This window comes from Triturus cristatus, chromosome 10, assembly GCF_964204655.1.
Source record: "Triturus cristatus chromosome 10, aTriCri1.1, whole genome shotgun sequence".
Lineage (NCBI taxonomy): Eukaryota > Metazoa > Chordata > Amphibia > Caudata > Salamandridae > Triturus > Triturus cristatus.
In genome coordinates this window covers 119,502,899-119,521,900 of record NC_140593.1, presented here as the reverse complement: position 1 = coordinate 119,521,900, position 19,002 = coordinate 119,502,899, and the positions used below count along the sequence as shown (strand labels likewise).

At 48.1% G+C, this 19,002-nt stretch overlaps 1 protein-coding gene across 3 annotated transcripts in view; it reads left to right on the top strand.

The window, feature by feature from the left end:
- Positions 1 to 19,002, top strand: part of OSBPL10 (oxysterol binding protein like 10) — an 850,497-nt gene that overhangs the window by 751,134 nt on the left and 80,361 nt on the right. For all 3 annotated transcript variants that reach the window (XM_085630573.1, XM_085630574.1, XM_085630575.1), the window contains one exon: positions 16,561 to 17,056. In XM_085630573.1, coding sequence (XP_085486699.1) covers positions 16,561 to 17,056 — 496 coding nt within the window. The remainder of the gene's footprint in view (positions 1 to 16,560; positions 17,057 to 19,002) is intronic.

Genomic DNA, 19,002 nt, shown 5'->3' with positions numbered 1-19,002 from the left:
GAAAGGAATGAATGACGCACGTCGAGGCTGAGGAGGAGACTTGCATCGGAGCAGCAGATTATCAGCGGACTAACCTGCGGCATTTAGTTTCCGGGGTCCGGCTTTGTGAGCCCTGCATCCAATGTCAAAAACTTGCATGGAACCGGATCCAGCCAGGAGCAGCCGTAGGTGACCGGACTGACGCCATCGAGGCGATCGGGCTGCGAGGAGCCGAGGGGGTCAGATCTACCATAACCTGTCTTAAAGGGGCAGGACCCTTGAGGCGGGTTGGGAATTAAAGGGGCATCAGGTCCAGGGTATTCCCAGGAAAGACGGCATGCACACTGGGGGTTTTTCAACAGGAAACCTCCTTTAACTCGGCAAATCTGGGCAAAAGTCGGCAGAGCGGTCCTGAGAGGGCTATGAACGGCAGCCGCGAAAAGGAGGGAGCACGCCGGCAGAGGATTGAGGGTGAATGAGAGCTTGGTCCAAACAGACCACTAAGCACAGAATCAGAGCCAGTGACCTTGACAGAAAGGCTCCGAATACAAGCCTGGAAAACTTGCGCAGCTCAAGTGGATTTGAATGGTAGGAGAACAGCAGCGATGAGGACATTTGGTAATAGCTGCAGGGTTTTTTTTCACTACAGGGCTGAGAAGAGGCTTCCCTCCCCACATCCACCACACACCCACAACAAAAGGGTGCTATTTGATCAGAACTGCAGGATGGCCAGCAAGCGTGTAGTAGCCGGGAGGGCCATACGGCCCCCGGCTCGCCTCAGGGACGCGGATGGGGCTGCAGAAGCCCCACAGAAGGTGCAAAAAAGGCGATGAGGGGGCAATGGCCCGGACCTTTATGATGACCTACAGGCAATGCTGGACAGGGCCAGGGCGTGGGTAGCCCTGAAAGGGAAAACCTTGCTGGACCAAAAAATCAAAGACCGAACCCACGAAAAACGACAGAGACGGCAGCAGGCAGCTTCTCCAGCGCCGCCCACCAGGAAACCTGGCGTGATGGGGCATGTAGCCAGAATGGCGGCCTCAGGAAGAACCCCAAACTCAATGGCAAAGAACCCGGTGGCCAGGAAGAACGGACAGGGGTTGACCCCTGAGCTGGTGTCCAGCTCCGAGACCGAAGGGAGCAGCGAGGATTAGGGGTCTGTAGCCAGCACGGTGGCCCCTCAAGAGTCACGCGGATGTCGACCCAATGTGATCGACAAGGGTAAGGGATGCACGCAAAATGACCAAGGGGGGCATGGAAGGGTGCAGCGCGATGCACCGGCTGAAGGGAGGCCAGGGCAAATAGTGAACCTGGGTACGCAGCAAGGAGTGAGCAATTTAGCGTGGCAAGGGCCCTGGCCCAGCCAACCCCCTTAGCAAGAACGACAAGGGAGGGACCAACAGTTTTTCCAGGGGGAGGCATGGGGGCAACCACCTTGGATGCCCTGATGGCAGTGGCCTGGGTCAGGGTCCCCCTTTGGAGCAGGCCCACAGTGGGGCACAGGCAAACCAGGGGGCAGCCAGGAACCAGAACAAGGCTTAGACCAACGGGGGGGTACAAAGAGGGCAGCAGACAAGGGTAAGTAGAGCCCCCACATAACGATAACAGGCGGGACGGATAACCAGGAAGCAATAGGACAAGGGGGGACAACAAACCCCGGGGTGACCAAGGCAGGCGAGAAGGGGGCAATCGGGGAAGGCCAAGCTTCCAATGGGAAGCCGGCCAGCGATTACCTGCGCCCTTCCCCAGGCGATCCACCCACAATCACGAAACTCCTGGGGTTGGCCAATCTCATCCCGCTGGCAGTCAAGGAAATGATATGGAGGAAAGAGTTCATAGACATCTTTTTCCTGCTAGAGGTACGTCAAGCAGGCCTAGACCTGACAACCCAGGACAAGAAAGAACACTATAGGAGGGAAAGGCGCAAACCCAGGCTAGAGAGAATTAGCTAAAAGCATTCAGAATCCTGGGTTGTGTTTTTGTTTTGTGGAGAAATTCCCCCAGAGCGCAGCGGCACTCATCTTGTGCGAACAGAAGGTGCATGAAGCACAGCTGAAGTATCAAGGGGAGGCCTGGTTAAATTAAGATGAGGGTTTCAGGGAGAAGATGCAAACCTGGTCGGTGATGGAGCGGGACTGGCAGGACATGGAGGGTTTTTCAATGCACATGGTGGCCGCCAGGGAAGGGGTCAGCTCAAGGGACAACAATTTTCGCCCCTATGGGAGTAAGGGCAAATACGAGGGACCAGGTCAAGGGTTCAAGGCCAAGAACCGGGACTGTACCAAATCTGGGAAGTCATGCTGGAAATTGGACACGGACGACTGTAAATGGGGGGCAGCATGCAGGTTCAAACACGCTTGTGGGTCCTGCTGTGGTGGGAACCACCCCGTAGTCTGCTGCAGGCAGGGTCAAGGAGCAGGAGCCGGCAAAGAGAAAAATAGCACACAGAAGTGAGGAGCAGGCCCCCGCGGGCGGGGGGCAAGGACAGGGGACAGCTGCTACCAACCCCTATTAAAACCAGCAGGCTGGTATATTAATTGGGCCAATATCCAAAGGCCACAGACAGACAAAACGCTGGCAGAAGGTTTAACACAAGGGTTCATAATACCCTACAAAGGACCCAGGGGCGCACGGGAAAGCCGGAACCTAAAATCAGTTAGAGATAACCGGGGCGTAGCACGAGAAAAGGTGGGCAAGGAAGTCCAGCTGGGTGGGTAGTTGGCCCTTTCAAATCCTCCCCTTCCCCCCCCCCCCGCTGGAGGACCTGGTGGTCTCACCACTGGGTGTGGTACCCAAGAAGGAGGAAGGAGAATTCAGGTTGATACACCATTTGTCCCACCCTCAAGGGAATTCCATCAACGACTGGCTGGAACAGGACGCTTGCACAGTAGCTTATGCATCAGTGGACGACGCAGTGGACCTGATAAGACAGGAAGGAGGGGGGCACTGTTAGCAAAAACAGACATAGAATCGGCTTTCTGCCTCTTGCCAGTCCACCCAGACAGCTTCCATTTGCTAGGTTTCCACCTGGATGGAAAATACTACTATGAAAAATGCTTGCCAATGGATTGCTCAATATCATGTGCATATTTCAAGGCATTCAGCAGTTTCCTAGAGTGGGAGCAAGGGACGCGTGCCCCAAAGGGGGCACAGGTCCATTTCTTAGACGACTTCCTCTTTATCGGCAAGGCAGGAACAGGAGAGTACACCCACCTCCTGCAGAGTTTCATAGTGCTGGCCCGGGAGCTAGGAATACCGCTAGCGCAAGACAAAACAGAGGGCCTGACCACGAACCTGTCCTTCCTAGGAATAGAGCTAGAGGCAGGTACATGCAAACTTCCACCCAATAAGGTAGCGGAGCTTAAGGAGATCATGGGTAGGCTAAGGATACAAAAGAAGGCCACGCTGGGAGAGGTGCAGGAGCTGCTGGGTAAATTGAATTGCGCCACAAGGGTGATCCCTGTGGGGCGCGCGTTTGCAAGAAGACTGGCATGGTTGACCAGGGGCATGACGGCGAGGCCCCACAGGGTCCTCCTAACACAAGGAATAAAAGCGGACTTAGAACAATGGGAATCCTTCCTGTCTAATTTCAATGGAACCCTCATGTAGCATGAGCCATGGGTACCGGCGGCTCAGCTCGAACTGTACACTGATGCCACAGAGGGCTTCGCCACCATCCTAAGGACAGCATGGACGTCAGGGTCATGGCCGGAGGCCTGGAGACAAGCAGGGGCCACAGCGAACATTTCCCTGTTGGAACTGTTTACCATAGTAGTGGCATTTCACATTTGGGCAGAACGGCTAGCAAACAGGCAGATAATTCTGTGGTCCGACAACCACGCAGTAGTGCAGGCAGTCAAAACTGGGATGGCGAAATGCGAGTCAGTGGTCAGCCTGCTGCGCAAATTGGTTCAATGCCAGCTGAGGGCAAATATAGCGCTTAGGGCACGGCACGTTCCAGGAATAGAGAGCTCAGTTGCGAATGCCATTTCTCGTTTTCAGTGGGCAAGATTCCGAGACCTCGCTCCAGATGTGGACCAAGGAATGACCCCAGTGCCGGCGGAATCATGGGCATGGGTAGATCTGGTTTAGAAGAGATGCTGGACAACGCACTGGCCCCAAAAACAATGCACCTCTACCGTAAGTGCTGGGCGATAGTAACAAGGCGAGCAAGAGGCCAGCCAGCGGGACAGAGCGAGGTCCTGAACTTCATAGAATGGGCATTCCTATTGGGTAGGTCAAAATCATGGGCCCAGGCCCATTTGAGTGTAGCAGCTTACTACACAAATATGGCGGCAGGGGAGGACCCTACCAAGGGTTTTCAATGTGCGAATGGCATTGAAAGGTGGGGTAGGATGCTAAAAGCAAGACCGGACGCGAGACGGCCCATACACTTCAGCATACTGCAACAAATGATAGGGGACCTTGGGTGTGTATGCTCATCAGAGAGGGAAGCTATAATCTTCAGGGCAGCATTCGCATTAGCATTTTTCGGGGCATGCAGCGTAAGTGAGCTGGTGGTCCCAGCAGTAAAGGACCCAGGGACAGCGTGCATACACCAGACCGACCTCAAGCTCGCGGAGGGGCACATGGACATTCTGCTGCGGCGGTCAAAGATGGACCAAGCAGGCAAAGGTAGGTGGACCAGACTAAATTGCATGAAGGGGGAACCCTGCTGCCCGGTATGCCTAGGTTCGGAGTTACATTGCAACCGTAGAACACAAACATGGGCCGCACTTCAGACATGAGGATGGGTTGTTCCTCAGCCGCATCCAATTTATAGCAATAATGAGGAGGGCTTTGGGGCCAGTGAAGCTCCCGGCCATGGCTTTTGGATCCCATTCATTTAGGATCGGGGCCGCAACTACGGCGGCTGGGCTGGGCACGGGCAGCAAGCAAATCAAGGGGATTGGGTGGTGGGCGTCTGGCACGTTTAAACGTTATATACGCCTCACCTTGTACTGAGCCCGGTTTCTCCTCCCCCCGCATAGGTCCGACCGAGCGGCACAGGATGGTGTGGATCATGTGGCATTCCTATGTTACACGAGCACAGCACTGGGTGGCGGCCAGATGCAAATTTGGCGGAATTTGGCTGCAGGACACCGACATAGTTTGGCTGGGTCGCTCGGGAATGAAGTGGGACCAACTGCTACCCGCAGTGCGAGAATGCTGGGGAGAGGGGGCAAACTGGACGCGGTGGTGATCCATCTGGGAGGCAACGACCTGGCAGCAATGGGTAGTAGGGGCCTGCTAGTGAAAATGCAGGAAGGCCTAGCTACCTTGGCAAAACTGGTGTGCCCGGCTGAGATAACCTTTTATTAAAATAATAGTACGGAAGACCCGAAAGGGGGCCATAGATCTGGGGGCGGTAGAGAAATCCAGACAAAAACTGAATATTACTATGACAAAGATATGTAGGGCCAACAGCTGGGGCTTTGTAAGGCATGGCTTCATAAACCTGAGTTCGCTAGGCTACCACCTAGAGGACGGCGTGCACCTGGCGGGAGTGGGGATGGATATGTTCCTGCTGAACATTGTGGAGGTGCTGGAACAACTGGGGTTCGAGTAAACGGTAGGCGAGCATAGCGGAGCAAGGGGGGGATCCCTCCGATCGTTACAACTGTAGGTAGCATGGCGGAAGAAAACCTAGAAGGATAGAAAAAGGAGAAAAATTGCTAGAAGTAGATGATAGGCTCACGAAGTGTCCTTGGGATGCCTCACGGCAGGGGCACTGAGGGAGTCAATAGCCACAGATAGAGTAGATGGGAGGCTCCCGCAGGGCCCTTGGGATGCCTCACAGCAGGGGTACCAAAGGAGCGAGAGGTTAGAACGCAACCGCAGACTGGATAGATGAAGTGCTCACATGGGGTCCTTGGGATGCCAAATGGCAGGGACCCGGAGGAGCAGGGAGGGCCCAAGATCAAGTCAAAGGCAAGCAAGGCGGCACTTGCGGCCCGGGCGAAACCGGACGGACACCCACCAAGTCGGTAGCAAGTTGAAGCCTAGCACCATTGCAACAGTGGCCTTGTTATGTGGGCCCCTCCTCAGAAAGTGATCTGTATGAGAGCAGATCATGAACAAGATTGGACTAAATGAGCTATGATGGCAAAGTTGTTAAATGAGTCAACGGAATGTTATGCATGACCTTGAAGAGGCAAATGTATAATGTTTATGTATTAATAAACTGCAACCTTTTTTGGCACCAAACAAGTTGTCCCTGGTGTGTTTGAAGGTTCAATGGGTGCACTTTGGAAAATGGCGAAGGGAGGAGGAGGTGACTCGCCTCTTGGGAGGGGTTAGTTTGTAAACTCTCCCAAATTGTGGCCATGTCATACTCCAATACTAAACACGCCTCCATGACCCCTATCTTCAACCTCTAAAAGTACACCCTTCCTGGATCTGAGACCTTAGTATCATCCAAAGGTCTCTCCTTTGTCCCTCCAACCAAACTTAATGGCTTTAATATCAAATGGGAATTGCAACACATTTTTCACAAAGTTCGATTATGATACTATTACAGCAAACACCCACTTGAGATGAAAATCACTGCCACTGAGTTTAGGCTACTATCTTCACTTACTCCTCCCACACAAACTGTGGCAACCAAGATGTAAGCTTCTGAACAAGTTGCTCTCAAAGATGTAAAGAAAATTATTGAATGGAAACAATACATCAAGCATATCATCTCTGGAATCCCTCAACCCCTTCCAGAATAATGGCAATATTTTTAACAAACCAGCTTGTATGGCTGGCGGAATGATTTTTGGACTATAAGCGATAGCAGAACATTACATTAAACAAAGACATTTTAAACCTAATGTGTGCAGTCACTCATGCCCTTCCTAGGACCACGCTTTAAATTAGACCCAACGCGCTTGCGTGCGTGGGGCTAGCTCCAGTCTTCAATTGATGGGATAGTGAGTGATGGTTAGTGCTTTTGATTACCAAATTAAGGCACTTTTTGCATAGAAATAGAATCAGATATGTTTTACAATTAATCTGCGTTTCTCCATTCTCCACATAGCCTTTTCAAACCCTTCTAATGCAAACTATTCAGAAGATTGTGGTCTTCTTGAACCAATATTCTTTATATCTGGTGAGCCTTTCCTGTGGGCTTTACGTTGGTAACCTCCACATTGTTTGGTACCTTCAAATACTTCTTATTCATTTTTCAGTTACCCTGGGTAAGCCACTAGATTGAATTATTTACCTTGAGCACACGTTTCTACTCACCACAGTCAAAACATGTTGTCCCTCTTTTTGTTAGGTTTCGCCTGCTCCATGCTTCTGCTTGCAAAATCTCTTGTAAATAAAATACATCTTAAAACAGGTTTAGAGCCCTCCATTACTTACCATTACTTACCATTGGGTGGTTCCAACATCAATCTAATTCCCTTGCTTCTTGCTGGGCAGTCCATCCTCCTTCCACTTTCTCTTTGGTTCTTCCAGTCTTCCATGGAGCTTGGACCAAGTACAGTTTCCTCTCTGCGGCCGGTGTCCTTCCACTGGCCACCCACTGGCAGAGGTACTTTTTTGTTAATTTTAAAACTAGCACTCCATAAGAGTGCATGTGCTTTCAGGGCCTCTCCATCCCTCCCATCCCCTCCGGCCTCGTCCTTGCATACCCTGCCCCTGCCACCCCCTCTCATGTTCTTCTTCTCCCCCCAGCCAGAGCTGGACTCCTCTTAGCAGACAAACATTGGTTCTTCTTAAACTTTTGTTTGTTAAAACAAACTGCTTTTCCTCCTACTTCAAGGGGGTTATTGGAAAGCCACTGGAGATTGCACTCTAAAGGTGTTCGTGTACAGAATAAGAACTGTTGGGCTCTGGATGTTTTTTTTGATTTGTCAAATTGCTTTATGTCCTCAGGACCCCTTTCCAGCTCTGGTGTTCCCTTTAAAAAACCTCTGTTATCAGGAGTGTAAGACGACGAACGTGTAAACTACAAATCCCAGAATGGGCAAGTCATTTCTTACTTTGCCCCGAATCAGGAAAACTCACTCCTGGGGCAGAGCTTTCGCCAACTTGGCCCCCTGCTCTGGATTAAACGTCCTACTCACATACGGAAGTGCACAGATCACCTCCTTTTTCAGAAAACTTCTCAAGACCGAGCTATCCCAACACTAATGCTGCCTTGCTCCTTGGTCTCTGCTGCACTGAGATACCCCTCTCGGGGTGATTCATGCTCATTATAAGTTAAATTAACAACATAAGATAACAATTAACATTATTTTTTTATACTGTGAAATTTCACTTTCAGGTCTCTAATATTGTTTGCATTTGCTAAAATGAGTTTGAAAGATTGAAAGTACCATTATTCTCATGCAACTTCTCCCTTACTGTATACATTACCCAGTTTCGTAGTGTGACTAGGTTGCCCAGTGACCCCTTTGAGGAGTATAGCCCATCCATCGGTTTGCATGCATGCCATCTCTTGCGATTAGCCAAGACGCACACATTACATGGTTCGTCAGGTGGTGCAAGTTTTATGAAGTTGTTCCAAATGGAAACCATATTTTAGCCGTATTCCCAGGCTTCGCGTTATAACATGAACATTAACTAATGTAATATGTCCAGTTTGGCTAATCTAAAAAAAATTAAACTTATGATTAGGCTCAGAAACATGGCTGCACATTATCAACTGAGTACCTGTTAGCTAACCCTGCATATTGTCAAGTGGCCATTATGGCGCTATGGGAAATAATTTATTTATCCACCAACTCATGTCCCTCTTCTTCTCCCTTGAATACAATTTGTTTCTTCTAAAATGATATTCCTCTTCCTATCAAAGTGCCCATGCAATAAACTCAGCTTTAGCGACACACCTTCGCTTGTTTTCCCCACTATCATTGCCCTCTGGAATCAATCTGTGTTGTATTTATATATGTATTTGTTGGGTGCTTTACAACAGGTACTTACATATCAAAAGAACATGAAGGAACATCTTAGGAAGAAGCAAAAGGGCACATTGTGATTTAAGTTGAGGGTCATAGGATGTCCTGTTTTAAGGTGATCATATTTGAACCCTCATCCCCCAAACAATGAGGTAGCATTGAGTATCTCCCTTTCTACACAAGCCTTTCAGCACTGAGTGCCGTATGGCGCGCCCTCAGCCCCCGCCCCCCCTTGCCCCCTCTCCTTCCCACCCCACTGCTCCAGTGCATCGAAGATCTCCTGAACTGGAACCAAAGTAGGTGGTCATGCACAATACCGCATCTTCTTCAGTTACCACAGGATACAAAACACAACCACTGTACTTGTCTTGGCCTAATAAAATAAAAATACTCCCATTATCTGCACCCCACTCCACCTCAACAACTGGAACCACAAAGAAATGAGGCTTCTCCCACTCTCTAAACGCAGCCTGTGCAAACGTTGCTCACTAGGAGTCCATACGCAACACACAAGCTTACACATACTCCATTTCCACAGTGCATATTTCTGGATTTGTTGCAAATGGGAATGCATCTTAGGACCTGAATATGAGTGGCCCACAGGGACGGCTCCTCCTCAGGAGCGGAGGAGCGGCGCCCCGCCGGCTGCAGTGCAGCAGGCCCACACAAATAAATAAAATGGCATGGCAACGCGACTTTATTACCGTGCCATTTTCATTTCTACCTGCTCACTCGAATGTGAGGGTGGGGCTGAATCCTGCATTGGGGGATTACAGCTGCCCCTGCAGTGCGCATGTCAGGTGGGCTGGCTCTCTTGATACGGCCAGCTCGACATTCGCACTTTAGACCCAGCAATCCCCTGGCTGTGTAGCGGACAGGGGATTGCTGGCTCAGGCCCCCAGCCACAAAGTGAGCGCATGAGAGCAGCTCCAGAATTGGTTGGATTTGCGGTCCACAAGCACGAACGCTTGTGAACGTGATCGGGGATAGAAGTGCCGCACCGGCAGGAGCAGTACTGGTGAATTTGGGGTCATCGTGCTCCACCACATCTTTTTATTAGTGACCACCCCTGGTGGCCCAGTAAATTGCACCTATTTGTGCAGGGATCACAATTATAAGTGCTGTGATGGTTATCGTCCCGGTAGCTGTGACTTATTACGAACCGTAAGCTGGAGGGGGCGTGAAAGGGGTGTCACTCTCCTTTCTCTGATTTGCTGTACAATGTAGCAGTGCTTTGTGACCTCACTTCCGGCGCAAACCATTGACCGGTCATCTTCCTGTTACACCAGGTGGGACTGGTTCACAAAGTAGAAGCAACCCGCGATGCACACCTTCCACGTGGTGAATCACGGGTGGGCGCTGCTTGCACCAGCCAGTGATGCCGTTCACTGAATGTCCATTTTATGTTTTTGATTTTAGCCCCTGTTCCGTTACGGGGCAGCGAATGGAGTAACAAAAGTGTCATTTTGCGAAGGCAGGTAAGGTCCCCCGGCCCTCGCAGTCACTCACCCCTGTATTCGCAGCCATATGCAATGGGCCACAAAGGGAAGCAAGCCTTAGACATGCTAATGACGCAGCTCTTTGAGAATGCGGATTTCCCACTGAGACTTCTTAGTACATCAGTTGCACTGCAACATTAGGGCTGGGAACCAACGCAATGCGGGGAAACAGCGGCTGCTTCGTGACCCAACCTTTGTACATTGCACCTTTGGCTATCGAAGAGGAGTGGCTAACTCGCTGTTTAGTTTCTGTAGTGCTATAATGACCCATGAGGGTGGTAGTGTATTTTATAAGTGTTATACTGTGAGGTAACTGCCACATGTCCAGCAGTCTCCTGCCTGCAGATCTGCAGCAAATGCTGAACAAAGGAGGATGTAAAAGTCCTGTTTTGGACCCTGCCCCTCCCCCCTGTCCGGTTCCTTGTCTGCGGCATGGGACTCATGCCTTACTGGGTCCTATGTCCAGCACAGGATTCCTGTCCTGCTGCAGCCATGGTCGAGCTGCGGTCTGTGAGAATGAGTGTGTGCGTTTGAGAGAGAGTAATCAAGAATAAGTAAATATGTGAGTATCTTTGTGCACAACTGAGAGAGTGAGTGTGAACGAGTATGAAAGAGTGAGCGCGAGAGAGTGGGTGAGTATGTGGGAGGGAGTTGAGGGTGAGTGAGCTGGTGTGAGTGAGGTAGAATGAGTAAAGGAGGGTGAGAGCATGTGAGTCGGAAACAGTGAGTGTGTGTGACTGTCTTGTGAGTGTGTAAAAATGTGTAAGTGAGTGAGAAACGGTGAGAATGAGTGAGCGAGCATGACTGTGCATGGATGAGAGTCTTTGTGAGTAAAGTGTGTATAGTTAAGAGAGTGAGTGAAAATTAGTATGAGTGCGAATAAAAGAGTAAGAGAGTGAGGATAAGTGAGGTAGTAAAGTAATAATAAGTAATAAGTGAGTGTAAATAAGTTTGAGTGAGTGATGGGTAGCGAGACAGAGTGTGAAAGAGTCAGAATGAGTGTCAGTGGCTCAGGGATTGTGTGCGAGTATCCATGAGAGAATGAGTGGGTGTGAAAGAGTGGGGGAGTGAGAAAGAGTGTATGTGTGAGTGTATAAGTACGTTTGTTTGAATGATTGGGAGTATGTGTGAAAATGAGTGAATGAGCGCGCGAGTTAGAATAAGTGAGTAAAGAGGAGCATGTGTATGAACGTGTATGTGTGTTTGTGTGGGGCGTGCCTACCAGTGTGTCGCTGGCAATTGCATACTTAGTGATTCTTGGCCTATGGAGGCACCCACAGCACCATGCTCTCACTGGCATATTGGAGGTAATTCCTGGCATAAAGGAGGGTACAAATGACATGCTTCAGGGAAGATAAAAATAAGGCAAAATGCATGCACTGGCATACTGGAGGTAATTTTGGGAATATGGGGGCACCCATGTCAAATGCTGGTGTTGGTATATGAGAGAGCCGAAGGAAGGACAACCATTTCATATATGTGGAAAGTCATATATGTGGGAAGGAAAATCACAGATGAGAGAATTCCGACCCGGACAGAGTGAAATTATTTTAACATATGGAGCATCCATGGTATAGGGGAGGCATCCAAGTCAGAATTCTGGTTCTGACATATTGTATGTAATTCTTGGCATATGGGCGTACTCCTGGCATATTCATAGCACCCGTGACAAAAGGCTGGCAGTGTCACACATGAGGTCATTCCTAGCTCTGTTTGTCTTGGGGTGTTGGGTGAGTGTAGACTGCTTCCAGCTGGTTACTCTTGCGAGCAACCCTGAATGGAATTGTGTCCAGTTTTACAGGTACCTTTGCCCATAGTAGCGTTTATAGTCTGTGGACTGATAATGCTTGGACTCTTGACGCAACAAATATACTGTATTGTGAATGACTGTCAATGACTTATGATGCTGTAAAGCGCTCTGGCACCCCCGGGTCTTGCCAGTGCTAGATACAACTCAAATAAAATAAATAAACATGTGGGCAGGCCCCATAGTGAATTCTGTAAAAGGGGTCAACTCTTGGGAAAGGTTAAGTTTCTTTGTCACACCATGAAAGTACTTGATCGTCTCATGAGTGTCCTGTCTAAACCTAAGGCTTATTTGCAAAATGACAGTGAAAATTGTGCTTTAAAATCTACAATTTGACCGTGGAGGGGTTGGGGTGTGGGGAGAGGAATTCCACCCAAACCGTTTATAAAAGGGGGTGTGCTTGCTTCACTCACTTGCTGGAATTCTAGGTAAGTGTCACTCACTACAACTTTCGAAGATCACCAACCACCACCCCACCCTCACCGCCTCTCTGTCTGCTATTCTAAAAGTGTGACTATGGGCTTAATTTAAAGTTCGACGGATGGTTGCCCTGTCTCAAATATGATGGATATCCCATATACCGCAGTAGAAGCGCCATTGGATATAATGCACTTATAATACGTCAGACCGAATGGCTATCCGTCACGGTTGCGATGGAGTCACCTGTCCTCCAAACTCTAAATGAGGACTATGTCTGAATACCTTTTTCCTTCTGTATCTGCTCCAGAAGGATGCCACCTGGTTCTGACATTAGGCAGAACTTCAACAACACTCCGTCTTGTGCTGAACTTGTATTAGACATGGTGGTCATCCGGTAAGGCTTGGCTTTCTGTACAAAAGTACTTAGTACTGTATTTCATCCTATTAAATAGCATATATATTGTTTTAAAGTCGTATCCCTTTTATGTGATTAGTTTAGTGCAGGGTTCTCCAAAGCCGCATCCATGACAGATTTTTAAGATAACTACATGCATGTAAATGGGAATATGCTAAAAATCTGGCATGGATCCGGGCCTCCAGGACTGACTTTGGAGAACCCTGGTTTAGTGCAATACATGGCTGCCAGTCGCACTTTGTAAGCAGGGTATGTTGGGTGTAGTACTCTCCGACTCCGCCTCGGATCTGGGAGTTGCATCTGTGCAGTGTTGGCATAAAACCTATGACAGCCGGCGTTGGAGTAGACGCACTTCTCAGTGATGTCAATCAAATACCAACTCAGTCAGCTAAAAGCAAGGCTTGCGTTCTCCTGCACCTGGATGCCCCCACGGGGACAAGTAGCGCTCTACAAATCGACTGATTGATTGATCGACTGTGCCCTCGAAGTGGAGGGACAAGAGTCTGCTTGAAATATGCTTGTGACTTCATACAATAAAGAAAACTATTTACTACCTTCTCTTTTTCATTTGTGAGTGGAGAATGGCCACTAAATCTTTATGAAACATAGAATACCGATCTATTCAAACTCTCAATTCCATCACTGGGATAGCGGATAGTCCCTTTCTTAACTGGTTGTCTGGAAGGCGTTGCTTCAAATTGGGCTGGAGACACTGAGATTTGTAAAAGGTCCCATGTCATTTGGGGTTCAGCAGGCACTGGAAGGAATAGGATGCTTTTTAGGAAAATACACTTCACAGAATACCGGGGTGTACACTGGTGCTAAAATAAGCGGCTGCCAAACCAGCTTATTCTTGATGAATGACTTGCCAAACACATAGCTGACGTTTTTCTAGCTCTACATAGATTCATACAGCCTCTGTACATTAATGGACACTTTGAACGAGCACTGGTAAAGCCAATAGTACTGGGAGCGGTGAAAAAATCAAAACAAAAACTGTTGCTTTTGTATAGGCCTGGGCGGTAAATTTCGTTCCGCTTGCAGGATTTGCGATATTTTGAAATTTTCGCGTTCCGCGGAGAGCGCGAAAATGTCAAAGCTTTCGCAATCTGCCGCGAAACTGAAGTATTTTTCTTGTTCGCGCTTTAAAAATGCATTCTCGCACTCGCGACTTACCGGGTCCCTGCGTTCGCCGCCGAGTTTTCCTATCCGTTCGCGTGCGCCACAAGATGTTGGATTGTTGGTAGCCGGTCGCGCTATCCCACGAGAGTTTGCGATCGCGAACACGTCATTCGACCCGGAACAGGAAATAAGCATCGCAAGCAAGATGGCCGCGCCCATCAGCGACCGCATGGGCAAGTTGGAGATATATTTCCCCGCGAGTACGCAAAAACACATCGCGAACGGGCGGGAAAAGCAATCTCCGCATCTTCGCGAAAGTTCCGCGTGCTCGTGGAGATTTTGAGCAATTTCGCGATAATTTGCAAAAGGCAATTTCGCAAATTCCGCCCACCGCAACTTTTGTATACAATCCATATACAAGATATGGCATTTATTGTGTGATATTACATGTACTTTTAATTTGTGAAATAGTCACACATTACAGTGCAAGGAATATTTAGGAGATGGGTGTATACAGCAACAGCCAATAGTATAATGTAAGAGGCATACTCCCCTGGACGGAGCCAGAGCCCACCCTGTGTGAACTTTAATGAACTAGTAGCAATAGGTGCAGCAGACAAGTGAGCCCTCAAGCCACACCTGAAAGCTCAACTTGCATACTACAAAATGTGAGAGTGGTTTGTCGTAAAGCATTTTGGTGCCGATCCACAAAGGGTGTTCGCAGTCGTGGCTGAGGCACCGCAGTCATGAGGGTGCCCCACAGTCATGAGGGTGCCCCACAGTCGTGGAGGTGCCCCGCACTCATGGCTGGACCTTCGGCCTGGGTAAGTGCTGTATGGAGGTCCCGCCACGAGTACGGGCCCCCACCATGGCTGCGGGGCATCCACCGTGAGTGTGGGGTCCTTTTGTGAATGGTGCCCTCTGTAAGCACTCTGTGACTGAAGGAACGGACCCCTTCAAAGGAGTCACAGACTCCACGGAAACGGAGTGCTATTTGCTCGAAGTGTCCAATGATGTGCTAAATAATACCTGAGAATACTTTCCCTCAAAGTCACTCACTACTAACTCACCCGCACACCTTCACTTGTATGTGCTCCTCTGATTAAAAAGGCATGTATACCACCACCACACATCCTGCTGTTGAGCCCTCACTGATCCCCCTTACCAATCTACTGTCTCCGCTTCCCCAACTTTACACCCGCTTACCGGTACATTCACTATTTGTTTTATGTGCCACACTTTTTCTTTCTGACTGCAGTTTATAAACTTTCGCAGCTCTCCAGAAATATTACAAAAGATGTCTCAAAGATATAAAATTAGATAACGTCCCAGTGGCAGATTTTAACATAAGTGATAGTCTAACTTGCTGGTTTCATCAGACAATAGTCAGCCTTTGGCTGGATCCAGAATGTTTCCTCTGGCTAGAGCAAGCAGTTTCCGTCTCGCCTTTTGGTTCCTCCATCATGAAAGTCACCCGTAAGGCTTCACTGAGTCTGCACTTTGGGTAGTTCACAAACAATAATCCATTTTTAGAACTATGAATTTTGGCAGAGAGTAAAGAATGCTTATCCAACCTAAAATTATTTAGATTTTACTATTTGTGGTTTCCTCAGCTCATGAAACAGCCGCTTTATTGTGATTTATTTATATGGTGATTCATATCCTGACATAGGTTTCTAACCACTTAAGGTAGGCATAGTAGTTGCTTCCTAAATAAACTGGTACTCATTTTATTGACAGAGGAATGATGAAAGACTGAAAAGGCCCCCACAAAGTATGACACTGGTATCCTGAACTGAAACACAAGCAACCCAGACTTATTGCAAGCAGCCTCCTATCACCTTTTGTGTATTTCATGTACGGCCCCAAGTGGCATGGGTATGCTCAGACGTGGGTCTCGTGCTCACTGTGTCACTAGAACTAAGCTGTACCCGGCTGATGAGCCCATAACTAGGGTGAAACCGATCCTGGATTGCTTGTGTTCCAGTTCAGGGAGGACCTGGCTTGGCAGTTTGGGCTGGACTGTCCCATGAGGGACAGAGGCGAGACTAATTTGCATATGAGTGGATCCAAACAGAGGTGGCATAGTGAGCACAAGAATGATGGGTGGAAGGGCTACCCCAAGCTATTGCCAGTAGTTCGAATTGTTGTAAGCAGCTTCCCTTCACCTTTTGTATTTCTTTTAACTCAAGGGGCCATCTCGTTGGACTTCTCTATTTAAATGATGTGTTTATGCATATACTTTATTACAATGCATGCTGAGAATAGCAATTGTAAATATGTCTAAGGTTTGTCTCTTCATAAACATTTCATCATGTGATGCAAAAACCCATTATATATCATGTACATAATGTACATTTTTATTGTTCATGCCTTCTTCAATTGCGAAGGGACTGAGAATGATGTTGTCCACTTTGACCATAGGTGGTGCTTCCAACTTTCATCTTGGAGAAGAGATCCCTGCTGGAGATGTATGCAAATTTCATGGCCCATCCAGACCTCTTTCTGTCCATTGCAGCAGGGGTGACGCCGGAAGACAGAATCATCCGATTCGTGGAATACTACTTGACGGCCTTCCACGAGGGTCGTAAAGGTGCCATTGCCAAGAAGCCGTACAACCCTCTCATCGGAGAGACATTTCATTGCTCCTGGGACGTGCCTAAGGCCAAAGTGAAATCATTTAGGACTACTAGCGGCTCTGCAGCCACCTCGGACCAAGCCATGCCCCAGGCCACGGGGTCAGGGTTGGAGGAACCCGAGAACTACAAGCTGAGGTTCGTGGCTGAGCAGGTGTCCCATCACCCACCTGTGTCGTGCTTTTACTGCGAGTGCAAGGAGAAGCGAATGTGTGTGAATGCTCACATCTGGACCAAGAGCAAGTTCCTAGGAATGTCCATTGGTGTTTCCATGGTGGGTGAAGGTAAGAAACTACTTTTTGTTACTTGTAATATTTATGCTTTTTGAAGAACAGCAGTTGGCATGGGCAATCGTACAGTGCATACTTAGATTGATTCGTGTACAGCACCTGTGAAAGGTGTCCTCCCTTGGTCCTGAGTATATTGGTTTATGCAAGCTGCGCGGTTTTTCGAATCTTGCTTTTTCATCCCAGTGGAGAGAAGGGCAACTCTGATAGTTTTATTATTTTTCAATATAATGCCACACACCTGCCTCTAGCCGGACCCACATTTCTTTAGCACGGATAGGTACTGGTGGTCAAAATATCTTCTGTTTTTGGCCAAATATGGCTGCAGAAACTGAGAGAGGATAGGAGAGGAGGGAGAATGGAGGATAGTGGTGTGTGGTGAGTGATGCCCGACTCAAAAGGGCATGTTGGCTCATGCCCATGAAACAGCAAGAACGTTTTTAGCAGGGCTTAAGAATCTGCCACCTTATTTAAGGTCATCCACATAATGAAGAATTAATTTAGGAATCTGAAATATTACTTTGATGTCTTACACAAATTTATAGTGATAAACAATTAATTATTTGATAACAGAAAAATATTCCATTCATTGCAATCTTGAACACAAGCAATGTTAACAGTTCTTCATCAGTGAGACTTGGATTAATGAATACAGCACCTGAACTGGTCCCTGCAGTTTTCGAGATCTGCCAGCTTGCCCGGGTCACAGAGAGATGTTGTGGGCTTGTGGCTGGCAATAAAGAAAGAGTACAGTTCTCACCTCGGGCCTATGAAAAGTCTGATATTAAAAACAACAGTTTAAATCTGAAGAGCCCTCCTGGCATCTGAGACTTGGTTATTTCTCTTGTCTCCTGTTGCCGTCTGACTCCCATGTTTTTCAAATTTTGTAACTTTACCAGATTTTAGGAGAGACCTATCTAACAATCTTGCATGCACAATCACTCGTATGTGGAAACATTCACTGAAGTGGAGCTATATTTATGATTTGTCTGAGACATCCAAGATTAAATATATGGGTCTGAACCCCCCATGGTACTTAGACCTACATTGACAACTGGTAATCGACCAAATTCTTATGTTTTTACTGTTCCTTTAGGAGTTACAGGTGGCTAAGTAGTCTCAGAATCATTACTACAGGATCATCATTTTTTAACCTCCATCTAGTTTCTACAGAGGGTTTTTCAGTAGAGAGCGTTATTTTTTATCCAGATTGTGATTTCAAGGGGGCATTTTGTTATGGTATGTAAATGTATGTATTTTTTTGATGTTTTTGTAATGCACGGGAATGCCTGAACTAATTTTAGCTACTTGTAGTTATTCGGGCTGCATGGAGCAGGGTCAAGACTAATTTGCAAATGGCTGTTTCCAAACTGAGGTGGCAAGGTGTGAAAAATCCAGAAGGACCTCGATGTGGCCCCAAGTAATCGCCAGCGGCTGAGATGAACTCAAGCATTCCAACCATCACACTTTTTGTATACTTTAGCCCGTTATCTGATCAGAGGTTGCTACCCAGTTCAGTGCAACTGGTGAGGACATGTTGGAGGCAAATGTTGGTGACATGTTGGAGACGAATGGTGCAACTGGTGGTGACATGTTGGAGGTGAATGGTGCAACTGGTGTTGACATGTTGGATACGAATGGTGCAACTGGTGGTGACATGTTGGAAACGAATGGTGCAACTGGTGGTGACACGTTGGAGGGGAATGCTAGTAGTTTCAGGGACATGGTCCTTGTGGTCCTGTCCGTGATTGTTAACACAGTTGAACACACAACACTCAAAGTGCAAGTGTATTAAATTGATATCGGGGGTTCTTGTTATTACATGATGCTCGCCTTTCCTGTGTTCCCATATTCCCATATGTCCGTAGAAGAGCTTTATAACCTACGGTGCGCTCAGCATTTTTGTTTGTGTGCTACACAAGAAGTGCTTCACAAGCTAAGGT